Source organism: Sander vitreus, chromosome 14, assembly GCF_031162955.1.
Source record: "Sander vitreus isolate 19-12246 chromosome 14, sanVit1, whole genome shotgun sequence".
Classification (NCBI taxonomy): domain Eukaryota; kingdom Metazoa; phylum Chordata; class Actinopteri; order Perciformes; family Percidae; genus Sander; species Sander vitreus.
In genome coordinates this window covers 16177567-16199219 of record NC_135868.1, presented here as the reverse complement: position 1 = coordinate 16199219, position 21653 = coordinate 16177567, and the positions used below count along the sequence as shown (strand labels likewise).

Here is a 21653-nt window from a genome sequence, read left to right as displayed (position 1 = left end):
AAGAGATAAGACTTGAACCAACCCAGTTAGCATCCAACTGTATTTCCAGGTAGACACAACCCACCACCAGAGCCCAGAATATTAACGTCAACTTTATTGTCAATTCTGCCTCATGTTCAGGGCATATAGAGCAGTGGTTCTTAACCTGGGGGGGACCCCCAAGGGGATTGCGAGAAAATTTCTGGGGGTCGCCAGATGGTTGGGGAGAAAAAAATGAAATAACATTCTAGATTGGGGAATGTTTTTTTTTTTTTATATACAGTCAGGTCCATAAATATTGGGACATCGACACAATTCTAATCTTTTTGGCTCTATACACCACCACAATGGAGTTGAAATGAAACGAACAAGATGTGCTTTAACTGCAGACTTTCAGCTTTAATTTGAGGGTATTTACATCCAAATCAGGTGAACGGTGTAGGAATTACAACAGTTTGTATATGTGCCTCCCACTTTTTAAGGGACCAAAAGTAATGGAACAATTGGCTGCTCAGCTGTTCCATGGCCAGGTGTGTGCTATTCCCTCATTATCCCATTTACAAGGAGCAGATAAAAGGTCCAGAGTTCATTTCAAGTGTGCTATTTGCATTTGGAATCTGTTGCTGTCAACTTTCAATATGAGATCCAAAGAGCTGTCACTATCAGTGAAGCAAGCCATCATTAGGCTGAAAAATCTAAACAAACCCATCAGAGAGATAGCAAAAACATTAGTTGTGGCCAAATCAACTGTTTGGAACATTCTTAAAAAGAAAGAACGCACCGGTGAGCTCAGCAACACCAAAAGACCCGGAAGACCGCGGAAAACAACTGTGGTGGATGACCGAAGAATACTTTCCCTGGTGAAGAAAACACCCTTCACAACAGTTGGCCAGATCAAGAACACTCTCCAGGAGGTAGGTGTATGTGTGTCAAAGTCAAAAATCAAGAGAAGACTTCACCAGAGTGAATACAGAGGGTTCACTACAAGATGTAAACCATTGGTGAGCCTCAAAAACAGGAAGGCCAGATTAGAGTTTGCCAAACAACATCTAAAAAAGCCTTCACATTTCTGGAACAACATCCTATGGACAGATGAGACAAACATCAACTTGTACCAGAGTGAGGGGAAGAGAAGAGTATGGAGAAGGAAAGGAACTGCTCATGATCCAAAGCATACCACCTCATCAGTGAAGTATGGTGGTGGTAGTGTCATGGCGTGGGCATGTCTGGCTGCCAATGGAACTGCTTCTCTTGTATTTATTGATGATGTGACTGCTGACAAAAGCAGCAGGATGAATTCTGAAGTGTTTCGGGCAATATCTGCTCATATTCAGCCAAATGCTTCAGAACTCATTGGACGGCGCTTCACAGTGCAGATGGACAATGACCCGAAGCATACTGCGAAAGCAACCAAAGAGTTTTTTAAGGGAAAGAAGTGGAATGTTATGCAATGACCAATTCAATCACCTGACCTGAATCCGATTGAGCATGCATTTCACTTGCTGAAGACAAAACTGAAGGGAAAATGCCCCAAGAACAAGCAGGAACTGAAGACAGTTGCAGTAGAGGCCTGGCAGAGCATCACCAGGGATGAAACCCAGCGTCTGGTGATGTCTATGCGTTCCAGACTTCAGGCTGTAATTGATTGCAAAGGATTTGCAACCAAGTATTAAAACGTGAAAGTTTGATTTATGATTATTAATCTGTCCCATTACTTTTGGTCCCTTAAAAAGTGGGAGGCACATATACAAACTGTTGTAATTCCTACACCGTTCACCTGATTTGGATGTAAATACGCTCAAATTAAAGCTGAAAGTCTGCAGTTAAAGCACATCTTGTTCGTTTCATTTCAACTCCATTGTGGTGGTGTATAGAGCCAAAAAGATTAGAATTGTGTCGATGTCCCAATATTTATGGACCTGACTGTATATTACTGTGTGAGTTTGGTACATTTCATGTGTTATACTCAGAGCATCACTTGTAAATCAGGAGGTCCTGGAACACCGAAAAGGAGTCTAAGGGTGGGTCAGGGGGAGAGACAAAGTCACAAATGCATCAGTCCACAGAGCCTGAAGCACATTGGACAAGGCTAGGTACTAAAACTGTGTCGTTAAACCAAAGCATTATTTGTTTACATCTATTAATCAGAGCATTCACAAAAAACACTCAAAATCAGCAGGGGGAGGGGTGTAGAAACGGCAGTTTACACTGGTTTGCAGCGCTCCTTCTCTCATCGAGGGTGGTGGTCGTGGGGGGTCGCGAACACCAACCTCACTATTCGGGGGGGTCGCGACTCGAAAAGATTGAGAACCGGTGATATAGAGGATCAAAATGCTGTTTCTCTCAGACCATAGTGTTGAAAAAACAACAAAGGTTTAAAAATACTAGGATAAAACTATAAATACTATTAAAATGTAAATATTTACCAGTTAAGCTGGGGGTCAGGGTTGGTGGGGAGTCCGGTACCATAACAAGGTATAGAACACGAACAAAAAAAACTAAGTATAGTGGAAATGGAACAAATACTGCACAAATATTGCACTTTTGCTTTTATAGGAACTTTGATTAAGAAGCAATATCATAAGAGAAAATGTATTGTAATGTATTTTAAATGTACAAGGCTCATTTTAATTATGGACACAAAATATTGGTGGTTTTAACTTCTGTGTGTGAGGCTTGTGTTTGTTGTTTTCCCAAATGGCCATAGGAGGGCAGCACTGATCTAACAAAACTGTAAATGCCAGTGCTGTCCTTTATAAGGGCACCTGATTTATTGCAGAAAACACAGGTCTACATTTTTTCACCTGGGGCATTGTTTAAGAAGCATAGACACTGGCAAAAATGTGCAATCAATATTTGCCCACGTTGCACCCAAACCAGACTATATGAACACCCATAATCTTATTTCTGCTGCCCACGAGTGCTCGAAAAGCTTCATGTGCTACAAAGAGCAAGTGGTTAACAATAGAGTCACGAGTTATTTGGCTGGAGACTGCTCAGCTCCTGCGAGATCAGACTGCATTCCTTTTCCGACCTAAATCTTAAAAGGAAGAGAAGTAATTATGGTGGAACAGAAAATTAGGTAGGCAGGGGCTCATAATGTCCCACTTTACACCAAGTAAAATGTCTCACATTCAACATTGTGTCAGTGTCTTTGCAAGTCAAAGCTCAAAAGTTGCGAGTATCACTTTGTTTTTTTTCCTTATCCGTAGTAACCGGTAACTTCACAATTGTCTGGTTAAGCCACAGTAGACACAGCTACAAGTAAACATGAGTCAAACCGGAGGGCCCTTACTTAATCGACTTAATCACTGAACAATAACAGCATTAATGAGTGCAGACTCATGCTCGGCTCTTTATAATAAGAGCAGTGAGGATTGTGAGAATGTTTGAGCTTAAGTCAAGCATGAAAAGGATTGTCTGGTGGTATTTTTCTTGGCCGGCTCATCTGGTCAGATCAAGGCAACCTGGGCCAGATGAATTGGCGCTGACTACCATGGCTGCAGTCTGGACCTTGTGATTGGGCCGCAGCACCAGTTGGACTCACCAAGTTAGAGACAAACCCATAACAGGAGTGGACGTTCACTTTGTGTTTGATCCTCTTTTCTCTCTTGCTGAGGTGTCGGGAGAGTTTCTTTTAATCACCATCAAACTTCAATGCAAACTTTTCCCAGGTCCTGGCATTTCAGTTTTCTGTAAGAATAATGTGAATTATGTATCTCTTTTTACAAGGAGCAGCAACAGAATGGTGAAATATTCACAACATTTACAGTACAGTCAATTCAGGAAAAAAAACAAGGCCTTAAATTGTATTAAAATTCTCAACGTTTGTTTATAAGGGTATTAAATAATTTGATTCTAGTAAAAAAAGACTGACTTTATGTCCATGTATTAATTCAGAATGAAGATGCAGTCAGTTATGATAAAAGGCAGTTGTTCCCAACCTTTGTGGTCTGGGGTACCCCCACAGCCCTTAGAGATGAACTTGCGTACCCCTTCATCAAGTCCCAATGTATGCTTTAAATTTATAACACTATTCATTATATAAAATTGTTAATTATTTCATACAATTGAACCGTCAATATTAAGGGATTGGTTTGGTCAGCAATCGTACTACTAGCTTATAGGCTACTCTAGGCTACTACTTGGAGTGAAACTGAATGTTTGACCATTTATCCATTAATGTTACTTAAGCCAATACTTTTAGGTAACAATTTCAACTTTAAACTATTTTAACCGTTTAACCGTTAATCATAGCTAGTCATTTGAACTGTTTAGTGATAACTTTAAGCTAGTCATTTCTACAATTTATTCATTTCTTTTAGCTAAACTTCTGTGCTCGCTTACTAACTAGTTTTCACACACTCTTACATAACTGCAACACTAGTGTTCAGGTGTTACAGTTGACTTAATGTTAAGATGTGGATATCTTACATATGCAAAAACTACCCCAAATGAATCCTTCAGGAAAACTGTAGCCATACTTTCTACTCTGAACTCTTTCCTAATCTCTTTCATTTTGGCTTCAGACACAGAGGGACTTTTAGTAGTTAACAAATAACGCTGATAACTTGACATTTTTGATTTAATGTTTTTTTTTTACCCTGATTACTAATCCAGCCTCACTCCATAGACTGGAGACTGATCGTTTCACCCTGTGGACCTTGACCTATTAGGTCATCTGGCCTCTGTATTCTTTTTTTTTAAATCAGCCCGGTTATAACACTTTTCAATACTGCTACTTGTTTGTTTGTTAAATCTTTTAATAGCTCAGGGCTGTATAGATTAGGGTTGTTTTTGCCTGTCCCCTCCACTTCTCTAAATGGTTGTTGGTAACATGCTGCATACTTCCAGTAAGACCGTGCTCTGTCACTGCTGTAAAAGCACTTAGAGTGGTACTAAGTTACAAAGGATCTTTTGACTGACCATGAATGGGCGACTGAGTGAACTAGTGTAATTTCCTGACTCAGTCACTGAATGTAGTGGTTTCCACTTCATGTTGCAGAATGGCAGATTGATTAACACAGGAAAACTGCCTCACGTCAGTTGACATTTTTACAGCGTCTACATGATGGTTGGAGTGTGTTTTTCAGTGAGTGTTCTTGTTCCAAACACAACACTGTTTTGTCTCTCCAAAGACTATAACAACAGACTATATTAACAAGTCAGCCCTCCTCTTTCCTCTCTTGGTCCCCCTAATGTTTTCCATTTAGAGAAATATGTCAAAGAGGACGAAACATATTAAAAGGAGAAGAGAAAAGAGATTAAATAAAGGCAAACAAGAGTGGGGTTGGAAAGCCATTAAGAAGTGTAAGTAAACGTCCAAGTGCGCAGAGGAAATAAAAGGTTGGTGGGGGTCGGATGCAGCGAGTTTGTACTGTACTATGTGTAGCGAACAATTGCTGATGTGAGTATTTTTAAGTTCCCATAGATTCCCTGAGTGGCTGCCGACTCCCGGAGCTCAGCGGGCTCTTTGGGGCGTGAGTGAATGCTTGAAGTGAGGAGTGCAGTGGAAAAACAACAGCGAGGGGAGAGGTGGGCGTGAAGGGAACACAACAGCCGCCTTCTAACACTGGGCCCATGTAGTCCGCTCTGGGTCATCCCTGACTGTAATTTCACCCTGACTGCCATCAAATCTGTGTACACAAGTGTGTGAGCCCTTCTTCATGGTCTGGTTGTATACATTTGTGCATTCAACCACCCGTTCCACAGTCACAATTAACAGTCTGACCTTGCTCAGCTGTTGTGTGTTGTCACGGGGCCGCCTTTCTCCCAGAGGCCATGTCAGAATACTCTGCCGAGCTCCAAGTGTTGATTACTGGGTGAAATTAACACTGGAGCAGGACTGGTACTGTTATAGAAAGAGGGGGTGCATGGTTTTGCCTCGGTGAAACTTTGATGTAAATCCCTGAGGGTACGAGCAGGGCTGGCTTGTCCGTCAACCCCTTCTTCCTGCATCGCCCCCTGGCCTGGTATGGACTGTTCAGCGGTGGAGAGGAGGGGAGGCCTGGAGAAATGGAGGAAGAGATGAAACCAGGCTAACAGAGAGAGAGTTGTATTGGGATACACCCAGTACAGGATGCCGTTGTGTTGATGTTTAGATAGTACCTCCTCCTTTCATCATTGGGTGGTTAGGCTCCACAAGACTCTACTAATAGTTTACCTTCTTCCCAAATTAGATCCCCTGTGTCCTTTATCGTTCATGTACATTTACATCTACATTAGTATTCTAGGAAAGAAGGAAATAAAGACATTTCACCTTTGGTTAAAGGACCAGTCCTTAATTTCTTCACCATGTAAATTACACCTTAGTTCACTTATAAGTCAAGGGTTTCATTTATAAATTCAAAATCAACAGTTTGTGTGCTTCTCAACCGATCACAATCCAAATATAATATAATAAGGTTTTAAGCCTATATTTTCAAACACTACTGAAATAAACAACCTCTTAGCAGCATCATAAATTGAGTGAGGTGGATGTAGTTGTTGTCTGGAACCAGAACCAACAATCAATATGGGGCATGATAGCTGGTTACATTTTTGTCATTTGGTGTGGCCGGGTTGGCTCAGTGGGTAGCGCAGGCGCACATATACTGAGAGGCTTATACCTCGACGCAGAGGTCCAGGGTTCGAGTACGACCTGTGACGATTTCCTGCATGTCTTCTCCCCTTTCTCACCTAGCTGTCCTATCGATTAAAGGCGGAAAAGCCCAAAAAATAATCTTAAAAAGGGAAATAATAAATAAAATCCTAATAATTACACTGCATTTTCATTTTGTGTGGGCAGTAATTTAGAAGCCTGGTATCATGATAGGTGTGACAATTTTGTTAACCTTTATATCATGGATTGTGCCTCTTAAATTGGTTATTTATGCGATTGTCACTCAGGACCTTAGCATACTCTGCTTCCTGCATTTGTAGTCAAGTCTACTAAGCTGAAACGATTATTTGATTAATCAATTTGTTTGCTCGTGTCATAAAAAAACTGTAATACTGTTAATTATTTGTTTCTAGCAGAAATGGCAAACATTCTGTGGTTCCAGCTTCTCAAATGTGAGGACTTTCGGCTTTCCCCTGTTTTATGTCATGGTTAGTTGAGCATCTTTGGGTTTTAGACTGTTGGCTTGAGCTCTGGGAAATTGTGATGGAATTTTTTTTGACATGTGACAAAAAAAAAAAAGTAACATGAAAATGTACTTTCAACACAATATCTATTTGAAAAATGTCAACTTACATTCCCCAGTTTGTATTAATACCTTGCTGTAAGTAGAACAGCTGTCAACAGTTTATAGTTAAGGAGTAAAGAGTTAAGGATTAGTGATGTTAAGTTATGTAATGGGAGTGGGCCCTGGGAATAATGTCTAGATTTGTGACTCAAGAGACTCCAGCTGCTTTCCCACACGTTATTCGACAGACCTGCAGCAGCCACAATGGACAGGAACGCACATGGTTAGCATGAGTGACCTGCCTCCGCTGTTGTTGTGGAAAACTGTAAAACCTTGACAATGCTGAACGCATGTCTATGGTAGATGGTCAGTTTCTCTGTTTGATGGAGGCAATACGGTATATTTAAATAAAAAAAGCCATGATTACCTTTAATATATTATACTTTCCTTTTGTCAGTAATCAATGATTCACTCAAGTGGGGGACCAGAGATGTGAGCGATGAGGTACTGGGGAAAGAGAGCAGATTTGTTCCTCCAAACTCCTCATTGCTTTTCCTCTTGAGGAATTTAACTTCCAGTACCTCCATGTTTACATTTGAGTGTTTCTGTTCAGAAACACTCAAATGTATGTACAGTGGTGCTCATAAGTTTATGAACCCATGCTAAAGTTGACTAAAAAGAGGAATACATCTTAATGCCTTATTTTAAAAAATGAGGAAAAATCCAACCTTTAACGACACAAATTTTCTTTGTGAATGAATAATGTAGCGTAAATAAATAAATGTTCTTCCTTAAAATACAGGGGGCATAAGTAAGTACACCCCTATGTTAAATTCCCATAGAGGCAGGCAGATTCTTATTTTTAAAGGCCAGTTATTTCATGGATCCAGGATACTATGCATCCTGATAAAGTTCCCTTGGCCTTTGGAATTAAAATAGCCTCACATCATCACATACCGTTCACCATACCTAGAGATTGGCATGGTTTTATTTCAGTTAGCCTAATAGCTGGTTTGATTTGTATTGAGAGATGATTTTATGGAAAGTACCCCATGCCAATCTCTAGGTATGGTGAACGGTATGTGATGATGTGAGGCTATTTAAATTCCAAAGGCCAAGGGAACTTTATCAGGATGCATAGTATCCTGGATCCATGAAATAACTGGCCTTTAAAAATAAAAATCTGCCTGCCTCTATGGGAATTTAACATAGGGGTGTACTTACTTATGCCCCCTGTATTTTAAGGAAGAACATTTATTTATTTACGATACATTATTCATTCACAAAGAAAATTTGTGTCCTTAAAGGTTGAATTTTTCCTCATTTTTTTAAATTAAGGCATTAAGATCAATTTCCAAAAGATGATATTTTTATTCCTCTTTTTAGTCAACTTTAGCATGGGTTCATAAACTTATGAGCTTAAACTTATGTATCAGTTTAAAGATACATATGAACTACCTTGGCAGTTGCTGATGTCACTTTCGGGTGGTCAGATGATACACCGAGGCCAGCGGGAGTTTGGGTAGGCCTACCACCTTAATAATGCATTCTTAGGAGGCCCTCTGACAGGTGATCTATCTACAGGGCACTGTGCTCCATAACTCCAGTATTTGTGTCATAACCACAAGCCTCTGTGTGTGTCACAGTCATAGATTTAGAAAGCTCTGTCCACTGAGGTGCTGTCGCTGTGTCCCCCTGCACCTGTCTCTGCTGTCCCAAACGCCTGTAGCCATGGATTCCCCTCCCACAATAAACACAAGTGACATCTTCATTTCGGAGGAAAGAAACTTTTGTTACTTCAAATTCCTGACCATTTCAAAAATTATGTTTTGGAAGGCACAGATAAGGAATCTGGGGCACTTTGATCATTATAAACTCCTTGGATAATGTATAATAATTATACAGCATTTAGGTGCATATGCACAAGGGGCAGTTCTTATCAAAGTTATCAACTCTCCCAGAAATATCCTCATTCTTCCGGGAAAGCTTCATTAACAAGAACATCATTGTCTGGTCATCCTCGCCCCGTCACTGCGTGCATCCCGTCCTCGCCTTTCGCCAGCCCTTCTCTTTCTGAACGTCAACTCACCAGAAAGAGACTTTATTTCATCTTCGTTAGCTTTTACAAACCAGATGCGAACATCGGCAAGCGTTTATTTGGCTTTTATAGAGTTGGTCGTCTGCGATTTTTGACATCATACTGATGGTCTTCACTTCTGCGCTCTCCACCCCGCCTGCCAGAGCGGAGGATCGCTGGACCAGAGAGACGCACAAGGAGGGGAGAGCAGGCTGATGCTAGCGGCTGTGGCGAGTCTCACATTGTCAATTCAAACTACAGGAGCAACTTAGACGAACTTGATGAAAGACTGTAGTTGGATATAGTTGGTTTGGAGGACACAGATTCACTCCATGAAAATGTCGCTCACTTGCTCTAGGTAGCCTTGTTTAGTGATTTATGACTGCACGTTTAAAAGGGTATTTATGGTAATATGCTTTATTGATTGAGGCCAGTTTGGTCTATTTCTGCAAAGTGATGACAGGTTTTTCAATGTGTTCTTGGACTTAGTGCATGTGTAATTATTTCTCTGCACTTTGCTGATCTGACTCTTAACAATGATCGCTGAATGTCACATTTCAGTGCGACACACTTGTCCAAATATTGTGCATCTGTTCTTTTGCGACCGCGATTTGATTTACAGATAACTTTGAAATCTTGAGTTATAAAACCTAGACTGAAAAATAGCATGGATGATATTTAGCTTACTCATGGGTTTTGACCGGTTGTCTAGTTTAGTCCACTTTATGATAAGACGGACTATGACTTGGTCAAAACTTTGCACTGCGCTAGTTTAATTGTGCCAGATTGATGTTAGGAAGTCCGTCAAACAACGGCGGCATCAGAATGCTGGTGCCCCCAGATCCGAACGACGACAGGCGTGTAGAGTTTGTGGCTCTCACCGCTGTCCACACGGAGAGAAGCGAACCGTCCAGCCCGGAGCGCGGACACCCGTCTCACCGCACAGGTCTGCTGGGCACCCCGCTGCCCGGGCCGCCCGGACCCCGGGCCAACTCGTCCTCTTCAAACAAACGCTGCAGAAAGTTGCAGAACTGCATGTACAACGTGCTGGAAAGACCAAGAGGATGGGCATTCATTTACCATGCATTCATGTAAGTGTACCACTATTTTTTGTATTTTTTTTGTATTGGTAAGTGACCAAATGAAGCACATTTAAAACAATTTAAACTTTTTAAAGTCTCTTAAGTGAGCGAAGCCACATGCTGCAAGATAGTCAACATTATCAGTAGCCTATATGCCAGCATTCATTTGATGAATTTTCCAATTAACCAAGCAGAGTTGCTTCTGCTGCAATTAGCAGTCATATTCCATACATCATCACACCATGGGGTCTTTTGTTCAATTTCCCCTTGATTAAATAATCAGAAGGATGCTGGGTATTAAATAGAATGTGTCCACATCTACAAGGGTAATTTTTTTATGGCTGCTGATAGTCATACTTATGAATGCACTTTGCAGTATATTTCTTTTTTCTGCAAGTTGGCATGCTTAACTAATAAGTTTAAATGATGGAGAGGTGTGAATGATGTACTGGAAACGTTTGTATGATGGCTGAGATGGTTCAACACAAATACAAAAGCTACAAAACAAATACAAAAGCCACAACGGGAATGCAAGAGCTACAACACCAATGCAAAATCCACAACGGAAGCAATGTCAGCTGAGAAAAGAAAGACCACAGAGTTGCACAGAGTTGTAAACTGTGCGCATGGATTCACAATCCGTGCTCTCGGATTTTGTTTTTTTCTACACAGCAGCGAATAAAGACCATTCTGCTAACCTAGTTCCCCAGGGATTTAAGCTTTTATTTTTCTAATTCTGACAATATAACGTGTGACAACTCATCGGTTAAGGTCCTAATGGGTAGTTGTATTTGGTTTTGTTAGAAAATAAAGAATTCATGGTTTAGGTTTTTTGGAAGATTAACATAAGCTAATATAGTCTAACGCCAGCTGGCACATCAGAATACATTCATTGTGCGCACAGTGTACAAATCTGTGGGCACAGTTTATAAATTTGGAAATAATTTTAATTTCTCAGCTGACACCGGGCTCCGTAGACACTCACTTCCGTTGTGGCATTTGTGTTGTAGCTCTTGCTTTTGTGTTGTGGCTTTAGTATTTGTGTACCATCTGCTCTATAATGTATACAACATGTAAACACTGGAAAAGTAAGAGCCCACTGGTAGCAATGGCTGTTTCTAAGAGCTCCAGACTAATGTGAAACACACAGCACTCATTTGTCTAAACCAAACTGTAGTGAATTGTCATTTAAATAAATGTGCACCCATTTCAGATTCAAATTTAACCTCTTTAATAACTTAGAGAATAATCGTAACGCTTGGTGTAAATGGTAGGCCTAAGTGTCTCATTAAAAGTGAAAGTTCACCCAGTGAATATTTACCATGTCAGTTTATGCCAATGTATATCACTGTCTTTTTACATGAAGCCCAGGACAGTTGTGCCCCAGCAGCTGTCCTCCAGCTGTGTCTGGCACATAATGGACAGAGCATTATGTGTGGGAGCTCCTTGGACCGGGCCGTGCTTTCCGTGCCGTTGTTTAGACAAGAGCAGCAGTCTGCCTGCCAATGGCATCATGTGTTTATAACAGGGAAATCCCACTGCAGAGCTTCTCGTATGTGTTCTTATCAAATACCGTTGGCACATTATTATTATTATAATGTGAGTGCAGAGCAGCAAACGCTAGTCTCACTTTGTCCTTCAGCTCTTTCACTTCTCTTTATTTGTTTCTTCCCTTTCCGTTCCCATGGGACTGCAAACATGTCTTTGCAGCACAAACAGAACTAACATGTCGTGTACTGCCTCCACCCACCATGTTCCTCATTAAGAGCGATGGCCTTTGCAGGGTAGATGCGGGTGACATTCTCCCTGACATTACTTGACGGCAGCTCTGCCATTGTTGTTATTTCTCTGTCAGAGAGGCAGGGCAGGTGCCCAGATCGGATGCCATGGCCTCAAAGACGGAGCTGGACTGACTTTGGAAGTGAGCTGCCTCAGTGATGGCCTGTTTTATGCCGCTGTCTTATTGAAAAATGTACCTACGACTAAAATCTTACTAGGCTTTTTATATCCTTGCACTATGACATGATATATGTTGAGTGCACATATGTCTAACTGAGTGCATAATTCCCATGATACTGTATCAACCTGAGCTGTGCATCTGTTTTGATTAATTACATGTGAGGCGCTCACCATGCTGAGAGCTGTGCCATGTGTCAGGAAAATTATTTGTATGATGAAGCTCAATTAAGGCAGCGTTGATCTCTTGTAATTAAATTGAGGCCTACACTGCTGTGTAGGTCGCTGTGCTAACTTCCCTTGATCCTTTAATTAGTCCTTCATTGTAATGGGGAACGCTGGAACAGATGCACAGCCTCTCCTCACAGGTGTGTGTTGGAGCGTGTATGGGAAAGGGGTGAAATAGCTCTCTGCTGTAATGTCTCTCCATGGGCACCCACTTAAGTTCCCCCACACTCCTCACCCCTTCTTGTTGCTGTCACAGCTGCACATAAGATGCATCCTAATAGAGAAATATTCCCCCCTAGATAAAGGTCTTGGGTAACTTTAACATGCTGCCCTCTTGCCTATTGTACTGCCTACTCCCTATTGTAAACTGTTATACATCTGTATGTCGACTGTCTCCTGCGGACGAGACACTTCTTCAAACATTCATTCCTGCAAGTGTAACAGCTGTATGCTAATTCAGAGCTGGCACTGAGTCTCTCCTCTCCTCTATTAGTTAGGTGAAAAGACTCAACTAAAAGCCTTGTTTCTACACTACCAAGAAAAGGGAGGGAGGGATGGGTAAGGATGCAGAAACTTTTTAAAAGAGACAATAGTGTTCCCGTAAACTTTTGTGGATCTGTGAAAAACAACTCGGTTGCTTAGGCAACACTACGTGTTTGTGTTCGCCAAACTTTGGTTCAAATGGTGTGTGGACCATTTAAAATGTTAAGTGACGCTTTTATTGTCATGGTCCCTTCACTCACTCACAGTAAAAGCTCAAGACCTTTGAATCCCATCTCTTTTATTTAACCTGCAGTAAAACCTTTGTCTGAACTGGTTAAGTTTGTTAAAGTTTGTACAAACACCAGCGTCCCAGCAAGAAAGTTTGTATAGTTCAGACACACACCTCATTGTATTGTACTTGATGTGTTAATGTTATCTATGTGTATTTTTGAGAAGCTGTTGGTAAGGACTGCAATTAATGATTATTTTTTTGATTCAGTGTTTAGTGTAAAATGTGAAAATATCACACTTTCCCAGAGGACACTGTGACACATTTTAAATATCTTCCTTGAGTTTAAAACCCAAAGATATGGAGTCGACAATATATAAAACAGAGAAAAGAACCAGAGAATGACTGGCATTTAGATACATTTTCTGCCCATGCACTAATCGATTAATCAACTAAGGATTCAGCTTTACTGTAGGTCCTGTCATCTGTGCATCTGTGTGTAAACCTATGAGCTTGGCAGATGACCGAAAACATTCAGAGAGATCGGTTTCAGTGTTTCCCCTCACCTTTGACCTCCCACCGATTTCCACCATACAGTAGGTAGTGCCACGTATGCTGTAGACCATTCGTGAGGCCACCTGTTTTTGCCCATAATTCATCCCAGCAGGAGGTCCTTAGGAGCCAACTAATACCGGCACTGTGAAAACCCAACAAGCCATGTCATGTCTTGATCTTTGCTTTAGCTGCCATACTTCATCTTGGTCTCTGGCTCAGTACAGCGTTCCCCTGGACCCCAGCCTGAATGTACAGTAATAGTGCATATGGATTGAGGGGAAAAGCAGTGAAGACCGAGCACTGACCAGCCAGATTGATTGGTTCTAACAAATCTTTTGTGCTAACAGTGCTGCACACAAAATGCAGCTTGCAAGCTTTTCATTAAAGGTGAATTGCCTTTCTGACATTATTAAACTCATTTAGCTCAGACAGCGTGTTGATTGAATGTGTTCCCTCTATCCTTGCAGTATTCCCGCTCTCTGAATCCAGTCTGAGCCAGCTAATCTAGTTTCTCACCTGGGTCATGGAAATAGTCTGGTATGCTTTTTCAGGTTTTCAACCATGCTACGTAAAAACCACTAAAACCCACCCGCTTTGACGTCCTCCAAAAACCACTGACACGTTTGGTGTTGGGCCTTTATTTTATTTTATTGATGGTCTAAGTAACGTCAAAAAAAGCTTTTTGTTTTGTTATTTGCTTTCTTAGTCAGCGCATGAATGTGTTTTTATTGATGACTAAGTAGGAGAGAAAGAAAGGTGGAGTGGAGAGGGAGGTGGCACCATAAAATGGTGAAAGGAGAAAGCCACTCGACACTTTGAGTCAGGTTTTTAACCTGCTCAGGACTGCAGATTGGATGCTTGTTCATTTTCCGCAGCTGCTTTTTTTTAATCTGTTCACCTCAGCAGGTTGTGTAAATTCTGCTCCATTAAGAATCCTTTATGGTCCAATTGCCTTCTCTCTCTCTCTCTCTCTCTCTCTCTCTCTCTCTCTCTCTCTCTCTCTCTGTTTCTCTCTCTCTCTCTCTCTCTCTCCCTATCCTCCATCATTCCCTCCTTCCCTTTCCTCCTGAGTGGGAATATAATCTCTCATTTGCTATACTGCCCTGTGTAATTGACTTTCCCTCCATCACTGCCACTCAATCTCTTCCTCTTGTTTCCTCTTGTCATAAAATGTGCCCATGTAAATGTGGCTATATACTAGGGCTGTCAAACGATTAATCTTTTTAATTGCGATTAATCGCCACATTTCTATAGTTAATTGCGATTAATCACGTTTTATCACATGAATAAAATTTTATTATTTTGCATTTCAGAACTGTTTTGAATTACATATTAACAATGGAAAGTTACTTTATGAACTTGACTTTTTTATTTACTAAACAAAAGAAATGTGTGAATCTGTCATTATTGCACAATTCCTCCAAGTACCTAACCTAACTGAGATGTAACACTAACACTTTGCTTATACAGTACAAACAAAATGGTAAAACCATGGCAACCATGGCAAAACCGTATGCTGATATACATAGTCAATATAGTTTGCAGTAACTCCTAAATAATTTTGATTACTCACTGACGTCCAGTGATCACTGGTTAATGAGACAGCGTTTGCACTCTGCAGCAGTTCCGGTTGGGCTGCTTTCTCCGTGGAGTACAGGCTGTGTGTGCGTGAAACTACTGTCCCCTTCGACAACTTTTTAAAAGTAAACTTTCTGTTCAGAATCTTATTGGCATCCAATCCAGCCGTCTACAGCTGACGTAACAGCCGCTATATATGTTAACGGTTATTTTATACATAGTCTTCTACCTTTGACTTTTTGGGGATTTTCTGTTTACTCTAAATGATACGTTGTATGCTTATGAGTCACGTACCACCTGGTTAGCCTAAGGCATGGTCTAAAACTCTTTATATACAGATTTTTCCAGACGTCAATTGGAGAAATGAATGGGAAATTTACTTCCGGAATCCAAGGAGGAGGGGCGGGACTGTTGAGCTCTATAACGCTTTTAACTGACAGCACTACTATATACCTTTAAGGGCATTCTGCTACGTCCCTACGCACGTACGCATGTGGCTCTGTAACGTAAGATTCACACGGTTGTGGAGAGTTAAGTTTTACCTCTTGCCTGTATGTTACCTGCACGTTTGCTTAACACTACAAAGTATTCATTGAAGTCTAAGACCCATGTGGACATTTTAATTCTTTACACCTCTCAGTCTTCATTGGCTGGTCATGACTTTTCTTAAAAGGGCTCTGAGTATGCAAGATCATCTATGACTTATGAAAAAATATGGAGGATAAAAACATTAATAAAATAGATAAATAAGTAATAATGGTCACATGCACAAGTTAAAAGTTAGTTAATTGAACGATTAGTCTGTTGATTGAAGAAAATTTATTCGGCAAATATTTAGATAACTGGTTAAATGTTTCAGTAATTTTTTAAGCTAAAATGGCAACATTTTCTTGTTTCAGCTTCTTAAATGTGATGATATACTGTTTTTCTTTGTCATGTGAGAGTACATTAAATGTGTTTGGGGTTTGGCCTGATTGGGAAATTATAATTTCATAGACAATATGAATATTTTATAGATAATAAAAAAGTTTGTTAGTTACAATCAGGATGCGATTTGCCAGGGGATGTGTGGGATTTCCCCCTTTCTGGTCTACATATCCCTGCTTCTGCTGAATTATTTTTATTCCCGGTGGGGACAAAATGCATTGCCCCCCCACCCTCCCCTCCCTCAAAGGGATCAATACTACTTCACCAATAGACCATATATTATATATCTAAATTCTAAGTATTTTAAACAAAGTAAAGCACTGTAACGTGAGCTAGCGATAGAACGATAAATTCCGAGCAGCAGTTGCTGTTTGTATTTAGCCGCTATAGAGCTCCGGAATGCCGGCAACCAGCGGCAGTTCTTTAGGTGACTGTGAGAGTTTAGCCAGAAAAAGTGAACATCATGCGGCGATGACAGTTACATTTATAGGCACCAAAACGACTAGTAAAGTTTAGGAAAAAGATGGTGGTTTGAAATAAAAAGTATTTTGTTTTCACCGCAAAGTGAACTCTACTCTCCGGCTTGAAAGTGCTGTTTTATGTTGACACCATGTTTTGATATTTTATTTTGAGATTATTTTCCATTAAATATTAAAGTGCATAAATAAGTGTTTTGGCATACCTGGCCGAGTGGCACTATTTAATTCTTGCATGTTTAGTTTAGTTGTGTATGATCACTGATGCTCTGTTTTTTTCACAAATTGCACCTTGGTTACAATGGTTAGTTGGTAGTGAAATAAGCATAATTCTAGAGACCTTGAATAAATCCATACCACCTAATGTTGGGACTACCTTAAACTGGTAGAATTTATTTTAAACAATCACTGAATTGGTATCAATATGTGCCTAAAAGCTCTGACATTTACTCAGGAACGTTAAAGAATGTGTATTTAGAGTCCACTGTAGACAAACCAGTAGTGCAGTACCCAGGTAATGCTTATTTGATAGAGCATCTTTGGCATTTCTTTTGATTTGAGTGAAGGAGGAACCAACGTCCAGTTGAGCTGCTAATGAGATTAAATCCAGAGTGACTGGATTGGGCAGGAACTCAGAAAAGATGGTTTGGGCTGATTTGTGCTCCAGGAATTTTAAAGATACAGTTTTGGAGACAGGAGGTCATTTTTGAGTCAAGACATGTCATGATGTCTTGGGGCTGCTGTGCTTCCTGTGAGGACAACAGTTCATCAGGGACATAATACAAGTTATAAAATACGTTTAAAGGGGTAGAACCAGTGTCATTTCATTGTCTTTTTGACTGAAAATACACTAAAAGCTTTATTGCTGTTCAGTTTTATTTTAAAGGTACACTTTTTTTTAAAGTCACAAAGTAGAAGGAATACCTTAATAATAATAAAAATGAGTGTTTATTGTATTAATCCCTATATAAAGTGTGTCCACCACTCTGACATGTAGGGAAATTTACTTTACTAAATGACACTAATCACACTAGATGTACATGCATTAATGTTATACTGGTGTTGTTTTATCACCTTTTAAAAGTCTTGAAGTGTTTCCCCCACTTTTACACCTGGCCTGTGTGTCACATTCTGCAGCAACTTGAGCTGGAAAGGATTCAGTGTCTTGCTCAAGTGTACTTTAGCAGGGCAGATGCTTGCTAATGGGGATTGAAAGGTAATCTCTTTAAAGCCAACAGAGAGAGAAAAAAGTGTTAGGATCGGTTTCAGTGTTTCCCCTCACCTTTGACCTCCCAGCCATTTCCACCATACAGTAGGTAGTGCCACATATGCTGTAGACCATTCGTGAGGCCACCTGTTTTTGCCCATAATTCATCCCAGCAGGTGTTCCTTAGGGGGGGTGTGGAACTCTAGTCCCCGATCAGGTCACACTGCCAACTAATACCGGCACTGTGGAAACCCAACCAGCCATGTCATGTCTTGATCTTTGCTTTAGCTGCCATACTTCATCTTGGTCTCTGGCTCAGTACAGCATTCCCCTGGACCCCAGCCTGAATGTACAGTAAGGCCGGTTACACACTGGATGCGTCGCTCGAGCATGTCCGTTTATATTTCGGCTCCCATGTTAACAGGTTAGAGCTTACACACTGCCTGCGTGACACGCGCGTCTCAGGCGCGGCTCGAGCCGTGCCGAAAACGCATGCCTGCTAGAAATAGAACCGACGCCAGGCAAAATAGAGTAGGAAAATATGTTTATATCTCGTTTAGACACGAATACATATTAATAAATGACATGTTGATGTTTGAAAATCTCTAGGTTTTGATATAAATGCAGATATAAATGTAATAAAAGGAAAAAAAAAAAACGATTTTCTAATATTGCACCTGTCAATACAGAAACGAAATATTCTGTAGCCTATTTTGCTGTCAATACTGCCGACGTTGTCTTTGCTGTAATCAAATCGGTATATATTTGTTTAACATGGTATTTCATTTTATCAATGGGAAACATACATGTGTCCAGACAAGGCTAGCAGCAGCAGCAGCACTGCGTCAGACATGTTTCTGGTGTGTAAAGACAGAAAAATCCACGCAGCCGCCACGCAGCTGACACGCAACAGAAACGCCACGCTCACGCCACGCTCACGCCACGCTCATGCCACGCTCACACCACGCTCACGCCACGCATGCAGTGTGTAACTGGCCTAATAGTTCATATGGATCGAGGGGAAAAGCAGTGAAGACCGAGCACTGATCAGCCAGAGTGATTGATTGGTTCTAAGGAGGGTGAAAATATACTGGTTATGCATTATTGAAGTCTTACAATGGAGGAGCAGAGATGTGGAGCAAAATTATAACATGAAGTTTTTAGACTTGAGCTCAGTATCATCTGTATTAGTGGAGCGGAGAGAAATGTCTTTACAAGTAGTTGTTTTATGAGGAGCTCTGTGCTAACAGGCTAATTGAGAAGTTAGCAACATCTTCTTTCTAGAATATCATGTAGCTGTCTGTTCATTGGCTCTGCTCAAGTTTAAGTGGAAATCCATGAATTTAACACATCAAAATCAGATCAATAGTTAGTATTGTAGTTAGTTAGTCCTACTCAGCCTGTGAATAATGTCTTCTGTGGCTCTAGGCAAGCTTTGTCAAGTACTTTAACCTTCTTGCCTGCCCCACAGGGGCTTTATTTTTCCGTGGAATGGCTTGCTTGTGTCACACAGATGACAAGCAGAAGGAGGAGGAAGGAGTAAGAGGGAGCTTGGTTTGGGTTGCCAAGGATGAATGATAATAATGATAATGTGATACTCTATTGATCCCTGTAGGGAAATTCTCTTTCCGCTTGTCCCCTACCGCAACAGCAACCCTGTAGCTGGAAAGGATCCATTGTCTTGATCAAGGGCACTTCAGCAGGGCAGATGCTGCTAATAGGTATTATATAGGCTATAGGTAAAGCCAACAGGGAGAGAAAAAGGTGGGAGGATCAGTTTCTGTGTTTCCCCTCACCTTTGACCTCCCACCCATTTCCACCATAGGCAGTGCCAAATGTAGGCCATCACATGAGGATATGTCAGGAGCATACAGTATGTCCAGAAACAGTAAAATGTAAAGAAAACATCCGTTTTGGAGGCCTTTTCATAGTCTTGTCATCCTTCAAAGGAGGGAAGGGCTTATAACAGGGCAAGTGATTTGTGTGTGCATGGAGGGGACGGTAAGGAGAGGAGAATAGGAGTGAGATGGAGATAGAGGGGAGAGTTGAGGTTAGTTGGTGTATTAATTTCTCCTTTCGGGCCAAAATGTGTCTCCCTGGGGAGGAGGCTGTCTGTCCTGGGATGGCCGACCAGGAATCAGGTTATATCCAGCCCTGCTGTCTCTGCTCACTTTCATCCAGGAACAGGACATGCACATGTACACACACGCACGCACGCACGCACGCACACACACACACACACACACACACACACACACACACACACACACACACACACACACACACACACACGTCTCAGCAGAGACCTTGAGCCACAGACAGTGGTCCTGTTTCATTCTTCTGGATCAGGAGGGGTATTGACACCTTCTAATCTGCAGTAATCTGTGTTTATGTAATGTTATTGTCGCTGAGGCGGGCCATGAATTCTGTGGCATTTGCCCGGAAGGGTCAACGGGAAATGCCAAGAGTTTATTTTGACTAGTCAAGACCCTCTAAACACTACGGAAGCGTATTACATTCACCATATAAAAAAAAATGTAGACCCTTATCTCGTAATATTGAGAAAATAACTCATAATTTTGAGAAAAGATCTCGTAATTATGAGTTCCTATCTCGTAATTTTGAGAACAGATCTTGTAATTATGAGTTCCACAGATCTCGTAATTTTGAGAACAGATCTCGTAATTATGAGATCATTTTAAACACCTGGAAGGTGGCATATCTAATTGTCATTAGGCCACGGCTCAGCAAACCCAAACCAAAATAAAAATGGATTAAACTAAACAGGTGAGACGTAGGCCTATTTGCTTCCATGGCATCAGCTAGCCTGAAAGCTTCACACAAGAGAGCTGTTTTCTGTTGTTGTGAAAATGCATTCATCTCATAATTACGAGATCTTTTCTCAAAATTACAAGATAGGAACTCATAATTACGAGATCTGTGGAACTCATCATTACGAGATCGCTTCTCAAAATTACGAGATAGGATCTCAATATTACGAGATAAGGTGTCTACATCTTTTTTTCTATGGTGAATGTAATACGCTTCCGTAAAACACTCCAGATCTGCTTTGTCAGCCAGGAAAATCCAGGGGCATCTCTCCCAGCTCCCGTCCACTGTATATCTTATTATTACATCTGTCTCTCTGCAATATATAGCATCGGCGCTTTCTGCAGATGTAGCGAGTCTGCTCAAGTGCTCACTACAGGGGCTGCCAATACCGACAAATTGTTGTGTCATTTTCTCGTAGCAGTCATTCATTTAAACTAAATACCATAGGTGGGGGATTTTGTTAATTTTTTCGGGATTTTTGCCAGCATATCCCCAATGTGCTCTCAGGAGACTATATTGTTCAAACTACATGTTTCTCTTAGCTGCTGTCACATTTCTGTGGGGGTTAACTTCAGTTTGAGGATACAATTAAGAACTAATATACAACATTTGTGCTACAATACATCTTATGTGCTTGACTTGTTTCTCTTACAGAAATGTTAAAAGGTCTCCCCACAACAAAATGTCAGAGCCTCTTAAAATTGTGGTTCTAATTCATAAATCTTTAATTTGTCATCTATAATAGAAATATTCTTTAACAGTCAAGATGGATGAATCGGGTTGAAGCCAGATTTGCAAACAGAGATACAAATACACATGCAAACATTTGGTTCTATCTATCTATAAATCAGGAACTCTCTGTGTCCCCACACATGCAG

At 40.9% G+C, this 21653-nt stretch overlaps 1 protein-coding gene across 3 annotated transcripts in view; it reads left to right on the top strand.

Moving 5' to 3' along the window:
• Positions 1-9264: 9264 nt before the first annotated feature.
• The window catches only part of kcnq4 (potassium voltage-gated channel subfamily Q member 4), a 52799-nt gene continuing 40410 nt past the window's right edge, over positions 9265-21653 (top strand). For all 3 annotated transcript variants that reach the window (XM_078268183.1, XM_078268184.1, XM_078268182.1), the window contains exon 1: positions 9265-10313. In XM_078268183.1, coding sequence (XP_078124309.1) covers positions 10012-10313 — 302 coding nt within the window. In that variant the 5' untranslated portion in view covers positions 9265-10011. The remainder of the gene's footprint in view (positions 10314-21653) is intronic.